Raw genomic sequence first — 25,039 nt, forward strand, 5'->3', positions numbered from 1 at the left:
ATGCACCCACACACTCACTATCTCATGGACCCATGTACCTATGCACCCATGCATTATCTCATAACACGCATGCACCCACACACTTACTATCTCACGGACCCATGTACCTATGCACCCATGCATTATCTCATAACACGCATGCACCCACACACTTACTATCTCACGGACCCATGTACCTATGCACCCATACATTACCTGATAACAGCAAAGAAGAAGGGTGAAATGTGGCAAATTTGAGAAATCACCAGGCCTCACCTTGCCCACCCCTGCTCCCATTCCTCACGGGAATACAGAGTGCGAAGGAGCCGAGGGCAGTAATCAGACACCCAAGACTGCAGGAAGTCACTCCCGAAAGATCAAGTACAGCCTTGAGTGCTCTTTTAAAGAAAATAGAATCACTTGAGTCAATTTCTCAGCCTCATGCCTGAGCAGGCCAGCCAGGGAAGCTCAGCAAACAACTCTGCTTGCTTGGATTCTCTATATTAGTCCTCATTTTGAAGCCAAATGAAATTGGACAACTCAGGCAAGCCCACAGACATACCCAGTCCCCAGAAAGGGGCCAGCAACTTGGCCAGAAGCCTCCCTAGTGGTAGGGGACATGTTCCCTTTGAAACCTTTAGGCTGAAGTGGGCAGCCAGTGATGCCATTGAACAGCCTGATGCTAAAATCTGTCCTGTGTTGTGGAACTCTCCTGTTGCACCAGCCAGTGTTCTTTGGTGACAAGCTAATTCCTCCCACCACCTGGGTGGAGAGCCCTCTCTCTACCTGCTGATCTCATCATCTCCCTCCATCGATCAATTCTCCCCTGAGACCCAGGTCAGCACACTCTGCTAAGGAAGGCTGGGAACCTCACCTTTACCGTTAACCCTGCCGAGACACTCGTTTTAATTTTCATTTGGCTCGGGGCCCATGTAAAATGCTCAGTTCTGATCTAGTTTCTAATTCATTTCTGTCACCCATCAAATGCACCCCAGCAGGAAGGCTTTAAAGAAGTGGGTTAGAAAACACCCAGTTTGGGTTCCTCCCCTAGTGGGGAGAAGCATGAGTTCTGGAATGTTCTCTCTGTGTTGCTGCCTTTGGTTGGCCCCCAGGTCCTGAGATTGGCATCTGAGCCCAACCCCTAGAGACACAGCCCATCCTGTGACTGTAAGACCCTGCTCTGTTCTAAGACTTCCCTGGTTCAATGCCTGGCAGTGCCCTCAAAGGGTGCATACAAGAAAGGGATGCTGAGAGGGAGTGGCTAATTCTGCTGTCTGGGGTGGCCATTTTCTGAGATGTAGAAAACAAGCAATTTACAGAGATGGAGAGAGGGCGAAAGGGACACTTGAGATAAACAGCATTTCAAAAGATGCTTCTGTTTCCTCCAGTGTGAGTCCAGAGAGACGAAGCTGTGGACAGGGAAGAGAGGGCAGCATTTGACCCATGTGCATGGTTTATTCAGCCCACAGAACATAAACACGTGGACAATGGGCAGGTCCTGGTGACTGTGATGGAGGGGGTCAACAGCTGCCTCCCCTAGCTCGTCATGGTGGACTCACCATAGTCTCCACCTTCCAGACTCACCACTGACTCACCGCCCCTACCCGCACGACCTAGCAAGCCTTCAGTATAGAAATGGGATTAAGCTCTCAGGTTTCAGAGCTGTTTTGGCTATGCCCTGTCTGGGAGTATCAGCCACAGCTTCCCCGAGCCACTCTGAGCATCTGTGAGAAGACCAAGAGACCCATGGTACCCAGCCTGTGTGGATGTGCTCTCAGGAATGAGAACGGATGTTTGGGATAAGCTCAGCTCTGGCTCACAGCCGCCTCCTTTTGGAACTTGGTTCTGTTCCTCCATTTGTTTAGTCAATGCATATGAATGAATAGGGTTCAAGGAGTGTAGTCCCTGTGGGGCTAAGAAGGCAGGTCAGGCAGTCTCAGAAAAAATAATGATGTTTGTTATCTAACGTAGGGCCCTTGAGAGTAGAATAGGGCCTTAATTATACAGACAGAGTCATAACCTTGATAGGAGTAGAGGCAGACTGAGGCCCGGTCTGGGTGAGATCTCAGCCCCATCACTTGGACCAGCCTCCTCAGCCTGTGTACTGACTTCAGCACAACCTCCTGGTCATCAAACAAGGCAGTTGCTCACCTCCCCAGAGCTCAGAATGCTTACCATGCAGAAAGGGGTGGCAGCTGCAGTGGTGACAGGAGCCAACTTTTTTGTTTTTCCCTGAGCACACAGACCCTGATGTTACTAAAGGTTACTGCATGACTCTTAGCAGCCTTTCCAGAACGTTCCATATTTCAAAAGTTTTACATCAACAGTGCTTTCACCTGGTTCTGGGTGTAGTAATAAAACACTTGAGTCAGGGTAACTTACAGAGAAATGATTTTTTTTTGATCAATGTCCTATAGGTTCTGAAGTTCAAGATGAAGGAGCCACAGTTCAGTTCAGAGGATCTCCTTATTGACTATCAGGGAGGAGTGTGGGGCACTGAGTGCTGTGGCTTAGATTTTAAATGTCTTTGGAAGGTTTCCTGTGTGAGCTATAGGAAAGTGACTTGAAGAGGTGGGACCTAGTAGAAGGGCTTCCAGGTATTAGAAGGGCTTAGTGGGCCCCAGCCCCCTTCTTCCTCAGTTTTGTATTCTAGTCTTGAGGTGAATCATTACTTCAATACACTACCTTCTTCCTTCCCTTCCTTCTCCCCACTTCTCCCTCTTGAGGCAGGGTCTCACTATGTAGCCCAGGCTGGCCTCTCCCTCACAGAAACCCTCCTGCCTTAACCTCCAAAGTACTGAGATTGCAAGTGTATAAGACAATATCTAGCTACATTTTCTTCTCTATAAGCTAATTGCCTTGGGCGTTTCATCACAGCAATGGAAAGTAGATAACACAGCAATCAAACACTTTCTTTGATCAGGACCTACTCTTATGATAACACTCAAGGATGATCCAGAGCATTAATCACGTCATCAATCTACACACGATTGCAGAGCCCTGTGACCTAATTGCCTCGTAGAGGTGTCACCTCTCAACAACAGCTGCACTGGGGACTGAGTTTCCTGTGAGAATTTTGGGGCCACATTCAAACCTCAGCAAATGGGAAGTGTTTCACTGGTTTAGTCTGGATCCCTTTTCAGAATCATTGGGAAAGCAGGCGAGGACCCTGGCTCACCAGGGGTGCCCCAAATTTCCTGTATGCTTTTCAGCACCAGAATTTGTCTTTTCCACCTGCTGAACAAGATAGGTACCAGCCCAAAAGGGACAGAATGTCCTTTCCTGTGGCTGCTACTCCACCCTGGAAGGGTTTCCTGGGGCCTTTTTCAGGGACAGCTTGATTCCCAGCTGCCAGCATCAGGCCCTCTTACCTGCGGGCAGGAAACAGCTTTCCCCATCACTCCCACACTTAGCTCCATGCTCCAGTTCCAAGAATTTCCTCTCTGACAGATGGCTGGGCAGCTGACCAGAGGAGGAAAGCCCTTTTCTGATTCCTGCCAGCTTTGTTTATCCCAAACTGGTCACCTTGGCTAGTCTATAAACAAAGCGGTCCAGGCCATCTTTGCACACAGGGTGCTCAGGAGCTGAGAAGCAGGAGCTTTATCCCCCAGGCACTATCAGGAAGTATTCCTGGGAGCACCCATTCCCTAAGACAATTAGCCTTGTAAGAGAATGAGGCTAAAGGAGGCCATGAGCTACCCATGGGGACTCCACCAGGCTTAAACCATTGAAGTGTGTCAAGACTTCGGCCCATTGGACACGGTAGAAATAGGCAGAACTGAGATAGGGAAAGTGAGGCTGGCGCTGGTCCATAAACAGGCAGGGTCCTCAGGATCCCTAACAGCCCAGCATCTCTAACTAAGGGCATATTCTTCAGGGGGGCAGGTGGATCAGAGCCTGGAAATACAGGAACCAGAGTCTAGTTCTCTGGAGGACGAGGGGGCCAGAGAAGGAGCAAGAGTTCATTGAAAGGGATGAGTAGTATCAGAGAGAGGTTTCCTTCCGTACTCCAGCAAGAAATGGGATTGGTGGTGAAACAGACAGAAGGTTTAGCACACAGCCCAATCAGACGAAGGTAAGAGCAGCAGGTGCAGAGAACTCAGACAGCAGCAGCTGCATCTGGGCCAGATCACCTGACGGCTACTGCTTCTCTCCGCAGATGTCGGGGCTGGTAGGCTACCGATACATAGCCCCTCGACGTGGGTGAGGGACACTTCTGAGGTAAGCAAGAGAAAGATGAACAGTCCAGCAAGTGGGGCACGCTGTCCATTTCTTCTCGCACGTGGCCCTGGTCTGAGTGTAAGGCGAAGGCTTCACTTGCAGAGACACACACGACAGATCTGAGACAAACTGTCACAGCTGAGAGGTGTGTGTCTCATTATTGCTCACCTTAGAGCCACTGGCCACAGCAGGCCCTAGGCCTGAGACAGTGCTTAGGGAAGCAGAGAGTGGCAGGTGTGTGTTGCCTGGAGCACCTAGGCGCTCAAGAGCTACAGGTGTCCCTAAGGAAACAGCTTAGCAATGCAGGCTGGAGGGCAGCAGGGTTCAGGCTGTTTGGCTGAGTCTGGGTGTGTTATGGTTACTTTTGTCAAGGCTGCAACAATACTTGACAAAAGCAACTCAGAGAGGAGGGGCTTATTCAGCGTCCAGTTTGAGGGTGCAGTACACCACGGCAGAGAAGTTGCAGCAGGTGCCGAAGGCAGCCGCTCACGTCACTTCTGCCTTCAGGAAGCCGACCACGGATGCTGGCACTTGGCTTGCTTTCTTCTTTTTACTGGCACTCGGCTTGCTTTCTTCTTTTTATTCACCCTTCCTCCCCACTCCATGGGATGGTGCTGCCCACATTGTAGCTTGTATTTTCCCACCATGTTGAACCCAATGTAGAAATTCCCTCACAGGCATGCCCAGAGGTGATTTCAGATCCTGTTAGGTTGACAATCAATATTAGCTATCACACAGAGTCGTTCTCCAGACTACTGATGAACAATGCAGCATGCAGAAGCCTCCCCAGGCAGCAACAGAATGCTTGCGGAACATGGTGTCTCACTTCCTGAACCTCTAGGTTACTGAGTACCATTGTCAGTGCTGTGCATGGGTAAGCTTGGTCCCGCTGGGCACAGGACAGGGGTAGGCAGCAGCAAGGTGCATTGGCCTGAAGCAGATCAGGGAAGGCTGGGGCTCACAGCTTACATGGCTGGTTGTGTAAACACCTTTAAGCTGTCTGAATCTTAGTTGTAATTCCATTAGCTACATGGGATTCTCTAAGCTTCATAAAACACAAGGCTATTGGACTGTTTTGCCTCTGCTTTTTTAATTTTTACAATTATTTCAGCTGCATGCAGAGCTCTTGGTGGTTTTACAGCCTGGAATGAGTATCTCTTGTGTAGGCCAGCATCTTCAAAACATTAAACGATGTTTAGGCAGGCTCTGGGCCAGAGGATGTTGGGGATTTTTCAAGAAGATGTAGGGGAACCTAGCAGTTGACAGCAAGGAGCCCAGGAACAAGGGTTCTACTTTGTCATTATATGTAACTATCTTTTTAAAAAAATTTTTTTTCAAGACAGGGTTTCACTGTGTAACAGCCCTAGCTGTCTCAGAACTCGCTCTTGTAGACCAGGCTGGCCTCGAATTCATAGAAATCTGCCTGCCTCTGTCTCCCGAGTGATGTGATTAAAGGTGTGTGCCACCACTGCCCAACAACTATCTTAACCAGCCATGGAAAGTGACAGTGACCCAGAGTTCTGCAATCAGGATTTGAAGGTGTCTCTAGGTAGGTGAAAAAAGGCTTGGGATGGGGCTCAATCTGCTGTTTGTAAAGCCTTATACACCACTGATGACATGCTCACTACTGCATGATTGCGGGTATGCACGGTCTCATCCACACAAAGGCATTCACACAGGCACACACATAGATGCATAAGCTTGCCCAGTCATGCACATGAGTACATGCTGTGGGATAACCCTTCTGTACACTGTGAATATATGTTATTCTCATTGCTCTCAAAAGCTGCTTTGGCCTATAGCAAGGCAGAATATAGCTAGGCAGGAAAGCCAAACTGAATATAGGGAGGGTGAAGGGTGGAGTCGAGGGAGATGTGAGCCTGCCACCAAGAAACAAGATGCCAGTAGACCAGTAAAAGCCACAGCAACGTGGCCATGTATAGATTAATAGGAATGGGTTAATTTAAATGTAAGAGCTAGTTAGTAATAAGCCTGAACTACAGGCTAAGTAGTTTGTAATTAATATTGAGCTCCTAAGTGATTATTTGGAATCAGCTATGGGATAGGGTAGGACAGAGGAACCTCCACTTACAAGTACATATGCATATATACACAAACATACACTATACAGAAACACACACACACACACACACACACACACACACACACACATCAATGTTTTCCTTATTCAATGGTTACAAGATTATCCATGGCTGATAACTCTTGAATCAACTCCCAAGTCTCAAAGCATCTGTGCCACCTGTCTCTCCTTACTGAGCCCCAGGAAGACTCCAGTGGAGGAGACAGCCCAGCCTGCTCATGTTTCTTATTTCCTGTCTGGTTCTGCCGCCAGACAGGGGCATGGCCAGGCTTCTTCTGCCTTCTCTAGCCTCAGCTTCCTCCCAAGAGTCAGTGCGATGGTTCATCCTCACTGTCAACTTGGCTGGATTTAAAATCACCATGGAAACACTTCTGGGTGTTTTGGGAAGATTTAACTGAGGAGGGTAGACTCACCTGGAAGGTGGGTGGCACCAGCCCCTAGGCTGGGTCTTTGGTTGAAAAAAATGGACAATGTAAGCTGAAATCTAAACTTTCATCTCTTTCTGCTTCCTGAGCACAGATACAGTGTGGCCGCTGCCTCATGCTGCTGCCGCCATGGCTCCCTCCATGATGGGCCAAAGGAAACTCCCTTCCCTAAACTGACCTGGAAGTGTACTATCACAGCAACATGGAGATTCCCTAAGGGGGTCATCTGAAGCTGATGGACTGGGTTTGAGTCTGCAGGCTCTTGGCAGTCTGTCACTAGGACACTTAGGAACAGCTCTGCCCCACTTGTCACTTGCATCCTACTTAGTTCTATGTCATCTCCTGGCAACGCATATGAAAGGCTTCCTGTGAGCAAGAGAGATCACAGTCGGGACAGGGGAACAGGACCACCAGAGCCCTCGAGGCTGAAGCAACATGCTGAAGCCACGAAGCATGAGGACATGCTGAAGCCACCATTCTCCGATCTGTAAGCAGAAGGAGAGAGCGAAAACATTGTGGATGGGTGGAGGCCGAGCAAATGTCTGCCAAACCAGGAGCAGACCGAAGCCTCCAGGGAATGGGATTCTCAAAAGAGGAGTTGATATTACCATCCCTTTGATGTGCTTAATAACAAAGCAAAGATTAACTTTGAAATTTAAGTGGCAGGAAAAGAAGGGCATGATTCTTATGTTTCTCGAAAGAGGATCTGAACTCATAGATGAAACAAACAGAGTACATGGAAAGCACCCTGATTTCTGTTTGTTTGTTGGAAGTGGGGGTAGGCAAGCTGTGGACGGGATGCTAGCTGAAGGGCTGGCGAGGGGATCTGGAAGAATCCCTTCCCCCAGAACCTGACTCTGAATCTGCGGCAGGAATACTGTAGGCATGAAGAAGCTCACAGAGCTCAGTCATGTGATCTGGGAACCTACTGAGGGAACCAAGGAGTGAGTGAATGAAGAAAATCAAAGGCAGAGATAACTCTATCACATGAGAACCCTGGTCCCCTGCCTTTGGAAGCCTGACGAGAAAGCCCAGCTAGAGCTGAGAACACCGGTCCACCGCAATTCACAGCTCAGGAGGCTCAGAGCAGGTTCCGTCATTTTATTGAGAAAATTAAGAGAAGTCAGGGGCCTGGAAACGTGACTGTAGAGCTGAGGGTGCAGGGTGTGGCTGGTCAGGAGGATTACTTGCAGAAGATAGGTTACACTGACCAAGGCAGGGAGGCGTTGTGGTTCTCTGGCTCTGAGTGCAGGATGAGCTGGGGTCATAGCAGGAAAAGGCCCCTTCCTGCTCTGCATTCCATCCTCCACCTGCATTCATGCCATATCCGTGGGTAGCAGCAAGTGGCTCTACCCAATCCCTGGAGGGAAGCGGAGCCTGGCATAGCAGGCTTATCTACCGCAGCATGAATAGCAACAACAGTTAGACATGGAGACAGAAGGTTTCCAGGGCACTAGAGTGCCACCATCTAGTGGATCTTCAGTCCTTGCAAGTACTGGGCACCAGTCCACATAGAGGGAATACAGTTGAGGCAAAGATGCTTCACATTCCTTGAGTTTTCACATTGGGCAGGAGTGTGTGTGTGTGTGTGTGTGTTACAGTGTACAGATAAATTAGTGAGAGAAAGCAGCTAAGTTCATTCCACCTGGGGGCAATAAGTGCTATAAAGGAAAAGAAGCCAGGGAGGGTGCAGAGAGACAAGGACACAGGGACAAGGGCTCATTTAAACAGTACGGGTCACTGATAGCCCAAGTAAGGGCTCTAGCGAAGATACCCTAAGGAAGCAATAGGAGGAAATATGAGCTGGGGATGAGGGTGTGGCAGGTGGAAGGCAAGCATATATCAATATCTCGAGGCAGGAAAAAGCCTGGCATAGAGCGCCATATTGCTAATGACAAGTAAACACTGACTTGTTCCAACATTACGACTGCTTACAAGGGAGTGACAGCATCCTAAGTAGAAGCATCCTCTGGAGAAGCAGAGGAGGAGGAGGAAGCAGCTGAGGGGGTTGAGAAGATGAACTGAGGCCCCTTGACAGGACCACTGACAGAGCCTTGGGCCCTGGCCTTGGAGGAGTTAACAGTGTAGCAGCTTGGATAGAAGTATGGTTGCCTCTTCCCCCCATTCCCTTTCTTACTTGAGGAAGCCCAGGCTGCAGCAGAGAAGGTGGGTAGAGGTAGTAACAGCTTGCACAGATGTATGCTGATGAGCTTGTGACAGTCCCTGTCTGAGTGACAAGAGGCCTGACAGGGACAGCTCCACAAACAGAGACTGCTCAGGCTAGAAACACAGTCACTGGGTCAGGTTGAGCCACTATACACAGAGCCCATGGCGACTCTGGGAAGGAGGGCTCTGTGAGGAAGCCATTCTTATGGCTCTGCACTGCTTGGTTTAGAATCTTAAAAGCCCAAATTCTTCCATCATTCCTTATCTCATTCAAGACTCCGAACAATCCCAGAGGTAGGAATAAAACATCTCAATTCTACAGATAAGGAGAATAGGGTTCACACAGGTTAAGAACACACTGGTAGAAGACTCTAGAGAGAGCTGGAACTGCATAGCTGGCCGGCTGAGTGTCCAGCTCTGCCATCAGTGACTGAGGCATCGGTCACCTCAACCAGCTGTGACATGTTACTACGGCCTCTTTAGCCTGTCCCCTGCGCTGCCACTCACACAGAAACTTTGTTCCTGTTGCCCCTTGCTGTTCTCAGAGGCTCTGCAGACAGACAGGGCAAGGAGTGGCTGAAGGTCCCCACAAGGCACCTAAGAAAACCAAAGAAAGAAGTGACCAAAAGGGGACCTTCTTCCTTCCTCCAGGTTTTGGACTTAAGACTTGAACTGACAGGTCAGGCTCCTGCAATATTTATGGACTGAGCTGAGTCCTGATGATCATGTGAGATCCCTGCCTGAGTGACAAGATGCCTGACAGGAGCAGCTCCCCAAACAGAGCTCAGGGTAGAAACACAGACACTGGGCCAGGCTGAGACACTACGAAGTGACTTTGGACCAGCGATTCACCCTTCCTCAGAGTGTCTCTCTCCTGTCTGTTTTCTACCTTCAGCTAGCCAGGACCATCTCTCTGCTACTGGTCACCTTCCTGCCCATCCCACACAGGGGCACCCTAGTCTTAGACCCCTGCTGGCCATGGGTCCTAGGACTGAGCCTAGCACTGTGAGTGCCTTCGACATCTTCACTGCCTCCAGCTGGCTCACCATTTATCCTCTGTTCCTCTGGACTGGGGAGCAGATGAACCCATTGTTCTCTTTGGCATCTGCACCCCAGATCCATCTTCTGCTTCTACAGAGCCCCTGCTCAGTGCCTCTGGTCCCAGGGACTCAGGTAACCCCCCCTTCAGACCTATTTAATCACTACAGAAATGGCCTGGATCCCAGCTCCCTTAGTTCACCAAAGTGCTTTTGAAATGTGCTCGTGGTCTTGAGAACAGCCTGCCTCTAAAGGAGAGAGAATAGAACAAAATACAATAGAATTGAGTGTCATAGCACAGACTACAATGGGAAATGGCAGAATGCTTTGTGCATTGTAAGAGTAGGCATTGTTTCTTAGAAATTCTGCTTCAATCAGGGGTGGTGTGTATAGGGGCATGAGTGGGTGTGTTATCCTGGGTCAGATGGAAACTTCTTGCTGTAGATGATGATAATGCTGTAAATTTTTATTTTGGGGAAATACTGCTCCAGCTCCTTTCCTTAGCTGGTGGTCTTCCCCTGGAGTCAAATTCCTCATGGCAAATTTCCCTCCTTGATTCCTCCTCTGCATCTGGCTTCTCATATCCAGCCCCAGCCTTGTGCAACCACTGCTATTTACCGAGGCTTCCAGAGTCAGGTATTCCAGACCCAGGGGCTTCTTCTCAGACTCTGTATCATCCATCTGCCTGCAGGTTAGGGCAACCTAGAGCTCTTTCATCCCATGGGAGATAACTAGCTTCTGATTCCCATGGCTCCTATTCCGTCAGCACCTATCACTGCCCACCGGCTCCTCCCTGGTCCTGACTCTCTCACCATCAATACCCTTCTGGGCTCTTAGTCTCTGTTCTTCTCTTTGTACACCTTGTCTCCCCAGTTGCGGCTTCCTTTCTCAACATATGAGGCTCTGATTCAGTTCCCCTGCCGTCCTCTGTGCAGCTCTCTGTGCTGGTCTTTTGGGAAAGGAGCGGGGCTGGGCAGGGACACCACTGAGAAGATCAGTTCAGTTATAAGGTTTGCTTCACCACTTTCAGCAGGTGAGGCACACGGCGCAACTGCCACCTCTGCTTCACACAGGAAGTTATGAGGGTTAGCAGAGAGGGTTTTTCTCTGTCACTCTTCCTCTGTAGGGAGCACCTTAGAATCAACAACTTCTCACTTCAGCCTGCACAGTGCACAGTGACACTTAACTGTGCAGAGAGTGACGGCGTATCTGGTCTATTCATCCAAGCTGCCAGTCAGAGCCATGGATTGTTAAGGATGTTTTAAAAACAGCAATTTCCAGACTCTGCTTAAAATTAATGAGGTAGAATCTCATGGGAAAGCTTTTGGGCAGTTTAAAAATTATTATTATTATTAGTAGTAGTAGTAGTAGTAGTAATAAAAATAGCTACTATAATAATTACTGGAGTGGCATTTCATTTGTATTTTAATAAATAAAGCTTGCCTGAGGATCAGTAAAGTAAAACAGCCACTCTGGCCACCCTTACAGATCAGGCAGCAATGACACACACCTTTAATTCCAGTAGCCACATGAACTTGCCATAAAAACCAGGCAGTAATGGTTCACATCCTTAATCCCAGAACTAGAGAGGAATATAAAATGGGAGGAGACAGCACTCAGGCTCAGTCTCATTCTGAGGTTTCCTGGAGGCAGGATCGCCATTTTGGACTGAGATAGAGGCTAAAAGCCAGTGGCTGGCTGCTTTGCTTTTCTGGTCTTCAGGTTGAACTCAATATCTGTCTCTGAGTTTTTATTAGTTGCGCTTCAAATTATAATAACAATAATTATTATTTTGACATGACATCATTATGCAGTCCTGGCTGGCATGGAACTTGCTATGTAGATCAGGTTTGCATTGAACTCACAGAGATCCCACTGCCTCTGTCTCTGGAGTGCTGCGATTACAGGCATGCAATACCACATATTTTGCAATACATCATATTTTGCAGTTACTAAAAACACAGAGTGTAGAAAAAATCTCAAACACCCTCATTCCAGTTTCCCATTTTTTTAAAAACATTTTGTGGCACTAAGGATGAAGCTTGGAGCCTTGTGCATGCTAAGCCAGTGCTCAACTAATGAGCTACATCTCATAGCCCATTGGTAACTTTGTGCACACTATAGTCAATATCACAATCAGGATACTGGATGCTGCTTCAGCTCACACATCTTTGCCCAGGTCTCCCCAAAATGCAGATTCTCACTTGGGTATGCACAGGGAGCTGAATGCAGCTTCATCACCAATGCAGCTGAGTGTAACCACCCCTGCAGCCGAGTTACTTCATTGTACTATTGCTGTCAAACTTTCTGGGGGTTTGAAGGCTCCCAAGTATGTTTTTTGATGTACATCATTCATGGGTAACCATGGCACCAGGACACTGCTCTGCTACCTCCATGTCCCAGGACAATGGCCACCATCTCTTATATCACCTTGGCTTGAAATTTTGAGTCATGAGTGCCCTGCCTCCCCCCCCCCTTTTTTGCACATCTGTCCATGGCAGGTCCCACCAATTCTTCCTCTGTAATTCTCAGGTTTGTATTTTCTTCTCAGTCCTCCTGGTCTTAGACTTCTGGTCTACCCTTCTGCAAGAACCTCCCTACCTATGCCCCTTCTTCCAGAGGGTCACACCAGGATCACAAAGCAGACAAGCCTGTCCTTTGCTCAGTCTTCAACCCCTCATTCCTCTTATCAAAACCATATGATGGTTACCAGCATTAACAAAATAAAGTCTGCATTCTAAGGATTCATATAAGAAATCCTCCACATCTGACTCACTCTCCTTGTCTAGATTTCTTAGAACACCAGTCACAGCATCCCTTTGCTTTCTACACAGATTAAAGTCAAACAGCATCTCTTCCTTAGTCTGGGATGAAATACATTGGAGTGAGATGGAGGGGTTATTTGGAAATGCCCTCATCTCTGTGATAGAGGCTCTGCCCTCCTCACCTCCTTGTGTGAGATGAGAGGTAGGGCACACAACTCTCTGGGGAATCCTTCCACTGAATCCTAAGTGAGGGTGGGAACCAAGAGAGCTGGAGGCTGGGCCTTTCCTAGCCCCCTCCTGACCACCTCCTTCAGAATGGTATTGCCAACTTGCCTACATCATTGATGTCCCTTCTTTTGTGTCCATGGAACAATGAAGCCCGCGAACCACGAGCGTTCCTTTGGAAAGCTCTTCAGTCCCCTCACAGCTCTGCTCCTGGGGTTCTTACCTCATGGCGAGAGAATGAAAAGGGAAATTCACTTATTGAGATGAAAGGCATTTCAATTATCTGATATGTTTCAGCTTTAATTGATAAAAAATCACAAATATCCCACCTCATTACAGCAACCGATTCATTGGGAAATTTGCTACCTACACCTGAGAAGGCTTGAACGCAATGCAAGCTCAGGGACTTGTGATCCAAGTACACAATGGTTGATTGTTTCTTAAAGTTATGCATTTTGATAAACACATCCACAGATGTGGTTTCTGCTGAGAACAGTGGTTGCTAAGCTGTCCACACCTGATCTTTAAGTCCAGAGAGTCCTGGGAATTTCTGAGAGTGGGAATCAGAGGATGCAGAACATGCACCAAGGTATAGGGGTAGCTGGAGAAAGAGACACATGGAAGAATTAAACGGGGCACTTGGAGGCAGTCTTGAGCCTTTCTGGGTACAGAGCATGGACATTAGAGGGGAACAAGTGATTTGCAAAGATATCCAATAGCTCAACTTGCTTTCATCTGGTTCATGTCTATCAGCATCCCCATCATCAGCACCATCCTCACTCCTGTTGGAAAACAACTACCCAAGTGAAGGTGAGGATCACCACCAGTGAAATGATACATCACAGGAGACCATCGCTGTGTGTGAGGCGGGCCAGATTCAAGCCCTTGCATCTCCTCCTATTGCATTAGATTGCTGGGAGAGAGAGCAGTCAGCCACCGACTTCCCAGCCTCCTCTGGGATGCACACAGACTTTCCAAGCAGCGACCATCATGAAATCGGTCCCCGAGGTGACACCCCTAGATGGGACAGCCATTGGGAGCCTTGAGAAGTGAAAACATTAAGACGCAGACTCTCAGCAGCCTTCATGGGCCAGGGCCTGGGCTCCAGGGAGGCGAGCACTCACCGTTGCTGCTGTTGTCGTCCACCAAGATGATCTCCTTGAGCAGGTGTGGCGGTGTGCGCTCCATGGCCGAGTGGATGGAACGCAGCAGCACCGAGAGCGCCTCGTTGACGAAGATGAACACGATGCTCACCTCTGGGAGGCTGTCTGGGAACGAGAGGTTCCGGCACCTGGAAAGGAGAATGACTCAGCTCTTGGACCTGCTGGTGACACCAGGAATGGGCCTACCCCCAAATTCCTTCAGGTCTGCAGATGGGCTCAGAAGTCTAAGTTCCCCCCGGGGCCTCATCTCTGGTATGCTGAAGGTGGGCCTTGCTTGAGCAGCACAAATCTAAAGCTACTGAAAGCCTGGCCCACAAGCACATGAGAATGGGTTGGTGGCCCTGGCAGCTGCACAGCAGGACCTAAGCGCCCAGTGCAGGGCTTCTTAAGACTTCTAATAACTATAACCCCTTCTTACTTGGGAAATTCTTAAGTGACATGGAGTATATAGGTGCCTAAAATAGATACTTAAATCAAACTTTTAATCATAAATCATAAATCAATTTATCTTAAATTCTTAGTATACATGTAAACTTACCATTTATTAAAGATAAGAGAAAGCTGATATATGAGGGCTCTCCATATGCCTGTCTTTTCAGCACAGCATAGTCAAAAGGCACACTAAACTAGATGGGAGTGGCGGTGGAAGGGATATATCTATCTAGATAGATATATCTAGTTCTGCTATCTAGAGTTAAAATATTGTGTTTCTGTGAGATCTGAAAACTTTGCACAGTTGGTAAAAATGCTGCAATCTTGACCCTGGCCCTCTGTTTCAGAAAGCACCCACGGGTGCCGCTGGGGTGGACAAAGTGTGTGTGTTGAGCATTCAGAACTGAGGTTGTGTGAAGCTGTGTGACATAACATGGGTGAGCGCCGCCAGAAACTTCTCGGATTCGTCCTGAGTGTGACTTTTGAGCTAAGCTTTGGTCTCTGCGCACTCAGAGCTCTTTCACTCTTTTCACACCTCTCACACCCCCACATTAAGTTGAGTGACCCCAGATGGGTTCATAGGCTAAGAAGTGTTGACTAGGGACACACATGGCCAATGGCCGGGTCTCTCTGAACATTTGCTGGAAGGATGGCTCAGCATTTCTAAACCAAGGGGATGGAGAATTCAGCCAAAAGGAGGTCTTAGGTGTTTCCAAAGGCAGAGAGGTTAGACCAGCTTTAGGGGAGCTGAGACTCCATTCAGAGACACACCTCTGTTGAACCCACTCTTCCTCACTCCAGAGAGTGTTCTTCACATCCCGCTCATCAGGGACCCAAAGGAAAGTTAAAGTCAGAGTCCCAGTACTGAGCAGCGGAAGGACCAAACCAAACATCACTCATAGCTGAGTGGTCCCTACCAATGGCTCTAGCGGAAGCTCACTGACGTGGTAGAATTCCAACTCTGCTCTCCAAACATCTGCACCAAACTCTTCCGCAAGGAAGAGTTGCCACAAAAAGAGCTGCCCCAACTGAAGCCATTGGGGAAAACCCTCACTTGACTAGAAGCACAATCACAGAGATTCCATGTCTTTCTGCACGGGAAGAGGAGCAAAGAACCATGAAATCAGATCCCACAAGAGGCCAGACAAGAAGAGCACACTTCCCAGGGTCATTCTTTTCACTAAAGCATAGCCTTCATGGGCAGGCTTCACAAAAAGCTCTTCCAGAAGGTGCAAAGTCTCACCTTCAAGCCAGCCGAATGAAAGGAGAGAGCCCCAGGCTTGGGGAGGAAGCCACCCACTCCCACCACCTGGCACCAAAGGCTCCAGGGGTTTAGGGCTGGTGGCCTTGTTACACTGTTCTAAAGCAGGGGTGCAGCCAAGTCAGAGCATGAGGTAATGAGCTCAGGAGCACGGTGCTTCCGCTCACAGTAATTAAAGTGCTGCAAGGTAGGCAGGGGCCCGCTCATCTTAATGAGGAAGGCTGCAGGATAGCCAGACGGAGTAATCTGGAGAAATCACCATGGGGCCCCAGCCTGCTTAAGAGCGGGAGATTAATAAACGAAAATCACTGTCTCTATGGTTACCAGAAATTTACAGAAACTTCTCCCATTCTATTTCCAGCTCTTCTTCTCTCTCACCAAAGGGAGGTGGGGGACGGAAAGGAGTTGAGCCTTTTCCCAAATATACTTCACACTTGTAATTTTAATGCAACCATTAAGCTAACGACTGACACAGCAGACTTTCGTTCTTGTTCTTAACGGAGTAACTACATACGGAGCCTTGTATACCTGGTGGGGATGAGGCTAGGCACTGGGGCACACTGGGACACAGACAAAATTCTTGTCCTCATGGGGCTTATGCTTTGACCAGAGAAATGGATGAACATGGGAGCAAGTCGATGCAAGTGTTCAGATGAAAAGAAGCACAGGGCACATGCACAGCATGATGTGTGGACAGCGCTTCCAGGGAATGGTCAAGGAGCCCCTCTAGGAAGAGGAGAGATCTGACCAGACTCTTAAACAGTGAAGAAGAGTGGATCATACAAGGCCACGGGATCAGTGGCTACACAAGAGACAAGTCCCCTGCCCAACCACAGTGAAGGGAGGAATTTCTTCAGCTCATCAGACCCTTCCCAGAGATCATTTTGTCTTTTGTTATTGTGGATGCAACTTTAATAAACACAAAGAGAAGGTTTGTGGATGACAGCCAGGTAGTTCTGTTGGCTAGAACTCATTAATGATAGGCAGTCAAGACCAGACATCAGGGCTTTCCTGAGCACGGAAACAGGAGAATACTGACATGTGCATTCCTTGCTAGGTTCATGTTAAAAGCAGTGCCACATGGGCCTGGAAAGATGGCTCAGTGGTTAAGAGTATTTGCTGTTCTTCCAGAAGACCTGAGCTCAATTCTCAAAGTTTACATCAGGCAGAATCCACATATTCTGGCCTCTTTAGGCACTTGAACATATGTGGCACACACATGTGCTCGTATACACACACACACACACACACATCAGAGGGAGGGGGATACATATATGTAAAAACAAAGCTTAAACAAAAGTGACACAAGGTCAAACGACGCACTGGTTTTTAATCTTTTGAGTACAGTGGATGACTCCCAGTGATGTCACTGTATGGTCCAAGTTCATTGTCTTCACTGGGAAACCTCATGAGCAATGAGTGACCCTTGACCCCTCTACCTGCCCAGGGTTTCCTGAAAACTCAGTTTTCAGATTCTCACTTCTGCCTTTTCAGGTCGTTTTCCAGAGACAGAGTTAATCACCTTCACCCAATTTCTTCCCTTACTTCTGACCATGGTTACCTAGATTCCCCATTTAAATTTCCCCGTGACAGCCATGACGGCCCCTGTAAGTCCGTTTCCAGGTGGTCATTCTCCAAACATAATGAGGTACATAAGAGAACCCTGATACATCATGTCATACTCACACTCATTTGTAATCTCTCCCTGAGTGGCAGCAAATATAGTTCCATGAGAGCAAGGATTGCTTTTCAACTTAAACAGGGACTTGGGCATAGTAGGTGGTCAGTCAGTGTCTGGGCATCAAACAGAGCACAAGTAGGCATGTTTATCTTCTGTGCAGCCTGGACCTTATCCGCACACCACTGCTCTGTCTTGGATGCAGGCTCTTCTTGGACTGTATGTCTTTACCTGCATTTATAGCCCCAGTTCCTCAGTCTCCGTTAAATGGCGCCCTGAGGTCAAATGTACTCACCCCTTTGAAGCCCTCTTTCCCCTCTTTACTGGGATTCTGATCATGGTGGTTTTCTCCCAACCCAAGGCACCTTCTTCCTCCCCACTTCAGTTTCTCCACTCCTGCCTGAAAGAGGGTCTGTGTGAGGAGAGTGGTGGGAAGCCCCACCAGTCAGTACAGCAGGGATGAAGGCAGCTGGGCACCCTGCTCAGCTCGGCCTGCCAGTTGCATGACCTTGGACAAGCCTCGAATCTCTCTTGTGTTTTCACCGTGGGAAGACAAGATCACCCAAAGGTCTTTTGCTGAGCAAGCTTGAGGCTCTTTGATCATACATGCAGTGAACAGAACGCACTTGGCTGAAGAAATTACTGCATACTCTGTCTTCCTCCCAGGCAGTACCTTGCCACCACCCACTGTTACAAGGGACATCCCTTGCTACCACAGCAGCTAAGGAAGATGATTTGTCTGGACTTTTCTCCATTTCAGAACAATGGCTGCTTCACACAAGCTAGGATGGCCGGCCACCCTGTCCACGGACCAAGAGTTTCCTGAGGGCCAAGAACAGCTTTGCTCACAGCCTACCCGTGCCTAGCACAGTGCCTGGAAAAGAGTAGACATTGTGCTGATTTGTTGAAAACGTTTCCTTCCAAATCCTCCCCAGTGCCCGCCTGCTACATACATGTAGCTGTGGTTACAATTTTTCTACTCAGCACTGAAGCAGAGCTTGCATTGCTGAGGGAAGGAAACAGAAAGAGAAAAGGCAGACCACATCAGTCAAAATAAACACATATTTGCAAGCGATAGCCCTCTTTGTCACTCCAGGATGCCGGACGTGGGACAGACGGCTGTTGCTGGGGTCCCGAACAGAAACACACTTCCAGAAATGCCACAGAGGAAGGCAATAATGGACTCAAGTTCTGTGATCCTGCTCTAGACTCGAGCTGCCTTCTCCTGACAGTTCAGCAATCACCTTGTAGCCTCTGCTCTCTCTCGCACAGCACGGAGAGGATCTGGCCCTCCTGTTGGACTGTGAAGTGTGCCCTACAGGTTCATACATTGAATGCTTGGCCCCTGGTTGGCAGAGCACTTGGGGGGGTATGGCTTTCAGAGTTATACTTGATCCCCAGAGTCTTCCTCACGCTCTGCTTCCTGCCCAGCATGATGAATGTTGCTTCCTCCCCATGCTCCAGTTGCCACAACCATACACTGAACCCTCTGAAAAAGAAGTCAAAACAAACGCATCTTCTCTTGGGTCATTTTTATTACATAGCGTGGTTACATGTAAAAGTAATGAGTGCACCTAGCACCTGGATCCATCCAGTCACCATAACTTCTGGTCCACATCACCCCAGTTAAGATGCTTTCTCAGAGTGTTAGTCGGCTTGCCACTGCTGTCCCAAACACCCGAGAGAACTCAAGGTGAAGGGAGGAAAGGTACATTTTTCCTCATGGTTCCTGAGAGTTCAGCCAATGGTCATCTGTCCCTGCTGCTGTCACAGCAGTGCATTCTGGGTAGAGGAAAGCTGATCGTGGTGGGCAGGTAGCAAAGACCAACAAGGTTCTGTGCAAATATCTCCTTCAAAGGTGCCCTGCCAATAAGCTAGCTTCCTTCTGCTGGGTCCCGCCCCCTGAGGGCCTTGCTGCCTTCCAATAGCAACATGGCTGGTCATCAAGCCTTCAACACATGGGCCTTTGAGGACTTGCTGTACACAAACCAGAGCTCAGAGCCACCCTGCCACCCACCTGAGAGCTGTCCCTGCTCTCCCTGTCTGTGTTCACCTCTCTAATGAAGGGCATGAAGATTGCAGTGCAAAGACGCTACTTGAATGTCATCAACCTGTCCTTATTTAAGGACACTTAACTCTAAAACCAGCCCTGACTCATTCTGAGCAGACACACTTTCTTTCTCCTGTACAATGAAGCTATAAAAGCTCTTTTTTATTTTCACTCCGGCTCAAAGTCAAGCTGTTCCCTGCTAGAAATAAAAACAAGGTGTAGCTGAGGGGGAGTGTCGGGACTGCCCAATAAGCTGAATTGATGGCCCCGATAAACTCTGCTCCATTGATCTCTGTACACAAAAAGAGATGCAGAGACGAGACACAAGGCAACCTAGCGAGCCTCTCTGAAGATTTAGCCCCAGATTGGTTTGAGTCATTTCCAAGACAAATTTCTATCAAGAGTTTGATATGAGAGGAAGGGAAGCAGTGGGCCTGGTATGAGACCATGCTCAGCTCTGGCCGTCAAATGAGGAAATAAGTCCTCATGCCCTACAGCTGGGCAGCCCCATGTTGGATTGGCAGTCTCTGCCCTTTCATTGACCTCAACAAATGGACAAGATCGTTGTCCATAAAATGACTCATGGGGCAGTTTGATCTACGAGGTGGGAGGATGGAGAACACCATTCCCAGAACGAGGTCAAAGGAGATGCCAATGTGCTTTGGGGACGGGGCTTTTCTGTGCCGGAGTTCTGAGAGTGCGGCCAAGAGTGGTACCTGAGCAAAGAAAGTGAGAAGATGACACTCTGGGGTCACCATTCCTGAGAGAGGCTGTCCTGGCCATTCTTCCTAAATTCTCCCCTCCCAGCTACAATCAGAATATGGTGTTGAAGTGAATCGTTAGCAGCCTAGAACGTAAGCTCAGGGATACCTTGTAGCACTCAAGATCAGCAATACCTGTTGTCCCTCAGGTCTCCTGTTGTCCCTCGGGTCTCCTGTTGTCCCTCGGGTCTCCTGTTGTCCCTCGGGTCTCCTGCTGTCATTCCAGGTCTCCTGTTGTCCCTCAGGTCTCCTGCTGTCATTCCAGGTCTCCCGCTGGTCCTAGATGCCAGTGTCCTTACACCGGACATTATGTTCCATGTACCCACATAACATGCACGGTGTTTCTGTGACCTCACTTTGGCTACTTCTAGTTTCCAGTGTTTCCAGACTATGTGGACACTCACACCTGTTGGCTTCCAGGATATTGGCCTTCCAGGAGACCCAAGGATGAGGTAATTAGAGGATTCTCACTGGTGTGAGAAAAGTCGAGACGGTTCCTCCCTCAGGCTGACATATCCATCTTCACAATCTTCAGAGCGAAGGGACTCCTGCCCGCCTACCACTTCTCCCCAGATTCCACACAAAGCCCCTTGGAGTAAGAGGAGTAAAGAACATTTTCTTGATACCATACATCATGGATGCTTTTGTTCTTTTCCATTGTTTCATTGTTCCCAACAACTGCCAAACCATTCTGTGTCTTCGTCCCTGCTGCACAGATGAAGGAACACAGCTGAGGTGGGAATTTATCCTCTGGGGCTCAATTAAGCCTGGGTTCATCTAACTGCTAAGCCCTGCTGCCTGATGCTGCCACCTTGCTTTCTGTGCTGCCAGAGGTGTGTCCAGGGAGACAGGTGTGTCAGTGGCACCAAGGAACCCTGCTGGGAAGCCTCACTCCTAAGCTGCCAATTCTGCATGAGGACTGGAGGGGGGATTTTATGTCTGGCCAGTCTGTTAAAGACCGATGGGCATGGAAGCTTGAGCTTTCCTCTCAGTTACACTACTGTCTTTGACAGAACCAGCCCCAGGGACACCTTCTTTTCTGCCTTGCATGTGACCTTGTCACTTGGCCTATAACTGAGGGGGCCAGTGACTGAATCCTAAGCCTCACATACTGATCAATAGGCCTAATTTTGACCTACAAGGCAACCTTGCTCAGGGCCTATTGTATGACTTTCCCCAGGAGGATGTGAGCAGATGTCCAGTTTCCCAAATAGGGCACCAACAGCAGACCATGAAAGCAATTCTGCGCCAGCCTGTCTTGGTGAATCAGAGGACTCACTGGGGCTACTTACAAATGTAGATGACCAAAGGACCTTTCCAGCATAGGCGAGGGCATCTTGAAGGCAGCTCTGCAGAAGACAGTCCTTCCCTGCTAACTGTCCACTGCTCATCTAATCTTGGGGAAGAGCTTTGTTACTCTCACACTTTCCTAAGTTGCCCAGGCCTCTAGTGAGTTTAAGAAGATCTCTCCTCCACCCAGAAGGGAAGGCTTCAATTTGGAGAGAATGCTGATAGCTACACAACTGGAGTGCTAAGTAGTCAGATTTGATGATATTGAGAGATCAGGAAGCCTATCGTAGGCTTTCTTGTGGGGACCTTCAAGGTGAGGTACTTTAAGGGGGCAGAAGCATAAGTCCAGGGCAGGAAGCAGAGCACTGACAACGAGCAACTGTTGACATGGACAAAGATGACTGGGAACAATGCAGTAGAAATGGAACAAAGAGGTTTTCTCAAGCCACACCCCCCATCTCCACAGCCTGTCTTTGTCTTCTGAACATGAAGGCATGGGTCTGTGTCATCCACAAAGAACCCCAAATGGCCCATACATGCACAGCAAGGCTCTCTCCATTTCCTGGTTGAAATCATTCGAGTTCCATGATATCCTGGCTTTTGCTTTCCCTTTGTTGCTGTTTGCTTGCTTACCCTCATGCCATTGCATGCTACTGTAATGCACAGCTTATGTGATTGCAACACATTGTCAGACGTGAGCTACAGGAAATCCGGACTTGTCTGCACACCAGGAATTCACAGCACCTGGCTCAGTGTTCAGCAGGGTGATTCTCAGAAAGTACAGTGCCTGGTGACAGACTCCTGAAGGAAAACTCAGACTCATGAGCAGAAGAGCAGATCTGGCCATGAGCACTGTGCTGGTGGAAACTCCATCAAGACAGGACAAGAATGGAGTCAGCTTACATAATACTCCCAGCTTGACAGGAACAAAATTCAACATCCAACAAAGGGATAATAGAGCAAGGGTGGGAGTACTTAGCACAGACAGGGTTTCAGAGACTAGTCCAGATGTGGAAAAGACAATGGCACCTGAGATCTTGGAGTTCCAGCTATCTGCACAGTGAGAAGAATGGTCCAGGCAAGTTCTAGAAACGGAATGTAGCCCAGGAATTGTTAAGGAGTGAGCTGCTGAGCGTGTGTGATCATCGGTACTCTCAGAGGCAGAATTTTAATGAACATCCTTTCTGGTGATTTTTTTAATGAACATCCTTTCTGGTGATTTTTATCAATGCAGAGAAAGGATCTGCCACGCAGATAAGCGGAGATACACAGGAGCACCATCAGCTGCAGTGTAAACAATACCCGGAAGCAGGGAGCTTATTTGTTCCCCAAACATCTCAGCGATCTGGAGAGGATGGGAGTTAAATGAACAGTTGCTCAGACAGCAAAAGTCAGCAGGCTCTGGTGGAAAGTTTTATTAGGTGGCTCTGATTAGTAGATCTGTGGCTGAACAGACCAAATCTGTGGCATCTAGGCTTAAGGAACATGAGCCAGAGCAGATGCACTGGGGCAGGAAAAAGTGAAAACCCTAGATTTGTCTGGGCAAGCAAACTGGGGCCCCTAGCTCTGCTAGAGGCAGGAAAATAGATGTCTTCTAGATCTGCAAGGGCAGGGGACAGGGGCAGGTTCAGGTAGGTCCCTTATATCTGCATGGGCAAAGACAGGTAGGTCCCCTAGATCTGCAGGGGAAGGTGGGTCCCCAAAGTCTGCAGGGGCAGAGGAAGGTGGGTCCCCTATATCTGCAGCGACAGGGGAAGGTGGATCTCCTAGATCTTTTGTAATAGAAGGGGTATCATCTAGATTTGCTAGTGCAGAAGAGGTACATCTAGATCAGTAGAGAAAGGAAGATCCTTGGGGATCTGTATAGGTAAAAGAAGATGAGTTCCCTAAATATATCAGGAAAAATGAAGGCAGGGCCCCTAGATCTGTCACAGAAGACTGCTTGCCAAGGAGAGCAGGTCTCTTTGTGGTCCAGCCAAGTCCAGCTTGGGCTCAACCTTTGATCTCCAGGTCTCGGGATGAGGAGGCAGCTTTCCATGGGGACCACAGTGTGATGTCCCCCAGAGTACCTATCTGCTCTCATCGGCTGTCACTGCCCTGCTCTGCCCCTGTTCCCTGTCCACACCGTGGTCCTCCAGGTGGCCAAGTTAAGACCATACTGCTTCTTCTCTGCCTCTGGCCTATAAGTCAGTTCAAACCACAAACCCAGATAACAAGAGCAACTACATGCTGGGAAGAATGCACCAGACCCCAAATATATTACAGTCTTTGTCTTGCTCTCTCTAAAGAGCAGAATTCTTTTTTTTGCTGCTTTTTATTTATTTATTTATTAAAGATTTCTGCCCCCTCCCCACCACCGCCTCCCATTTCCCTCCCCCTCCCCCAATAAAGTCCCTGTCCCTCGTCAGCCCAAAGAGAAATCAGGGTTCCCTGCCCTGTGGGAAGTCCAAGGACCACCCACCTCCATCCAGGTCTAGTAAGGTGAGCATCCAAACTGCCTAGGCTCCCACAAAGCCAGTACGTGCAGTAGGATCAAAATACCCATTTCTCTAGTTCTCAGTAGTCCTCATTGTCTGCTATGTTCAGCGAGTCTGGTTTTATCCCATGCTTTTTCAAGCCCAGGCCAGCTGGCCTTGGTGAGTTCCCTATAGAACATCCCCATTGTCTCAGTGTGTGGGTGCACCCCTTGCGGTCCTGAGTTCCTTACTTGTTCTCTCTCTCCTTCTGCTCCTGATTTGGACCTTGAGATTTCAGTCCGGTGCTCCAATGTGGGTCTCTGTCTCCTTTCATCGCCTGATGAAGATTAATATTCAGGAGGATGCCTATATGTTTTTCTTTGGGTTTACCTTCTTATTTAGGATCACGAATTATAGGATCACGAATTATAGGCTCAATGTCCTTTATTTATGACTAGAAGCCAAATATGACTGAGTACATCCCATGTTCCTTAAAGAGCGGAATTCTATCTATAAACAAAAACAGGGAGGCTAGGTAACTTACTGGATGAGGTCACCCAACTTTCCATCAAGAAATTTGGTTTTGGAGGCTAAAGAAGCAAATCTGACTACTTACTAATATAACCTACACAGAAACATTATCTGTCATGGAACCCAACATCTCTCCCAGGGTGTGCAGCCTACTTCCTCTGTGTCCCTTACAATCCATTTATGAAGATAAGGTCCAACAGTAAAGAACACTGTCATCTTCCTCTTGTAATATATTACATAAAAGTTTGAGATTATTGCTTCTTCAAGAACAACTAATCACACTCTTGGCTCACAAGGAGCTTCATTAACGCTAGGGAGAGTCAGAGGGCTCTTCCCAGAGTGCTTCAGTTCTAGAGTGATCTCCCAGTCATGTCTGCACTGTGAGCATTTCCAATGTGGCAGCACAGCCCTTAGAAGAGTGTTTATTTCACCTCTCGTCCTGTGGTTGCTTCTGGCAGCAACCTTCTTTGACAGACCTCTGCTTCTCCAGAGCCAAC

The 25,039-nt window shown here is 48.5% G+C and overlaps 1 protein-coding gene across 1 annotated transcript in view; it reads right to left on the reverse strand.

Annotated features, from left to right (window-relative positions):
• The window catches only part of Galnt18 (polypeptide N-acetylgalactosaminyltransferase 18), a 310,242-nt gene that overhangs the window by 121,827 nt on the left and 163,376 nt on the right, over positions 1-25,039 (reverse strand). Inside the window, exon 3 of the mRNA XM_013347654.2 lies at positions 14,045-14,211. Coding sequence (XP_013203108.2) covers positions 14,045-14,211 — 167 coding nt within the window. The remainder of the gene's footprint in view (positions 1-14,044; positions 14,212-25,039) is intronic.

This window comes from Microtus ochrogaster, chromosome 8 (assembly GCF_000317375.1).
Source record: "Microtus ochrogaster isolate Prairie Vole_2 chromosome 8, MicOch1.0, whole genome shotgun sequence".
In the NCBI taxonomy this organism is placed as follows: Eukaryota; Metazoa; Chordata; class Mammalia; order Rodentia; family Cricetidae; genus Microtus; species Microtus ochrogaster.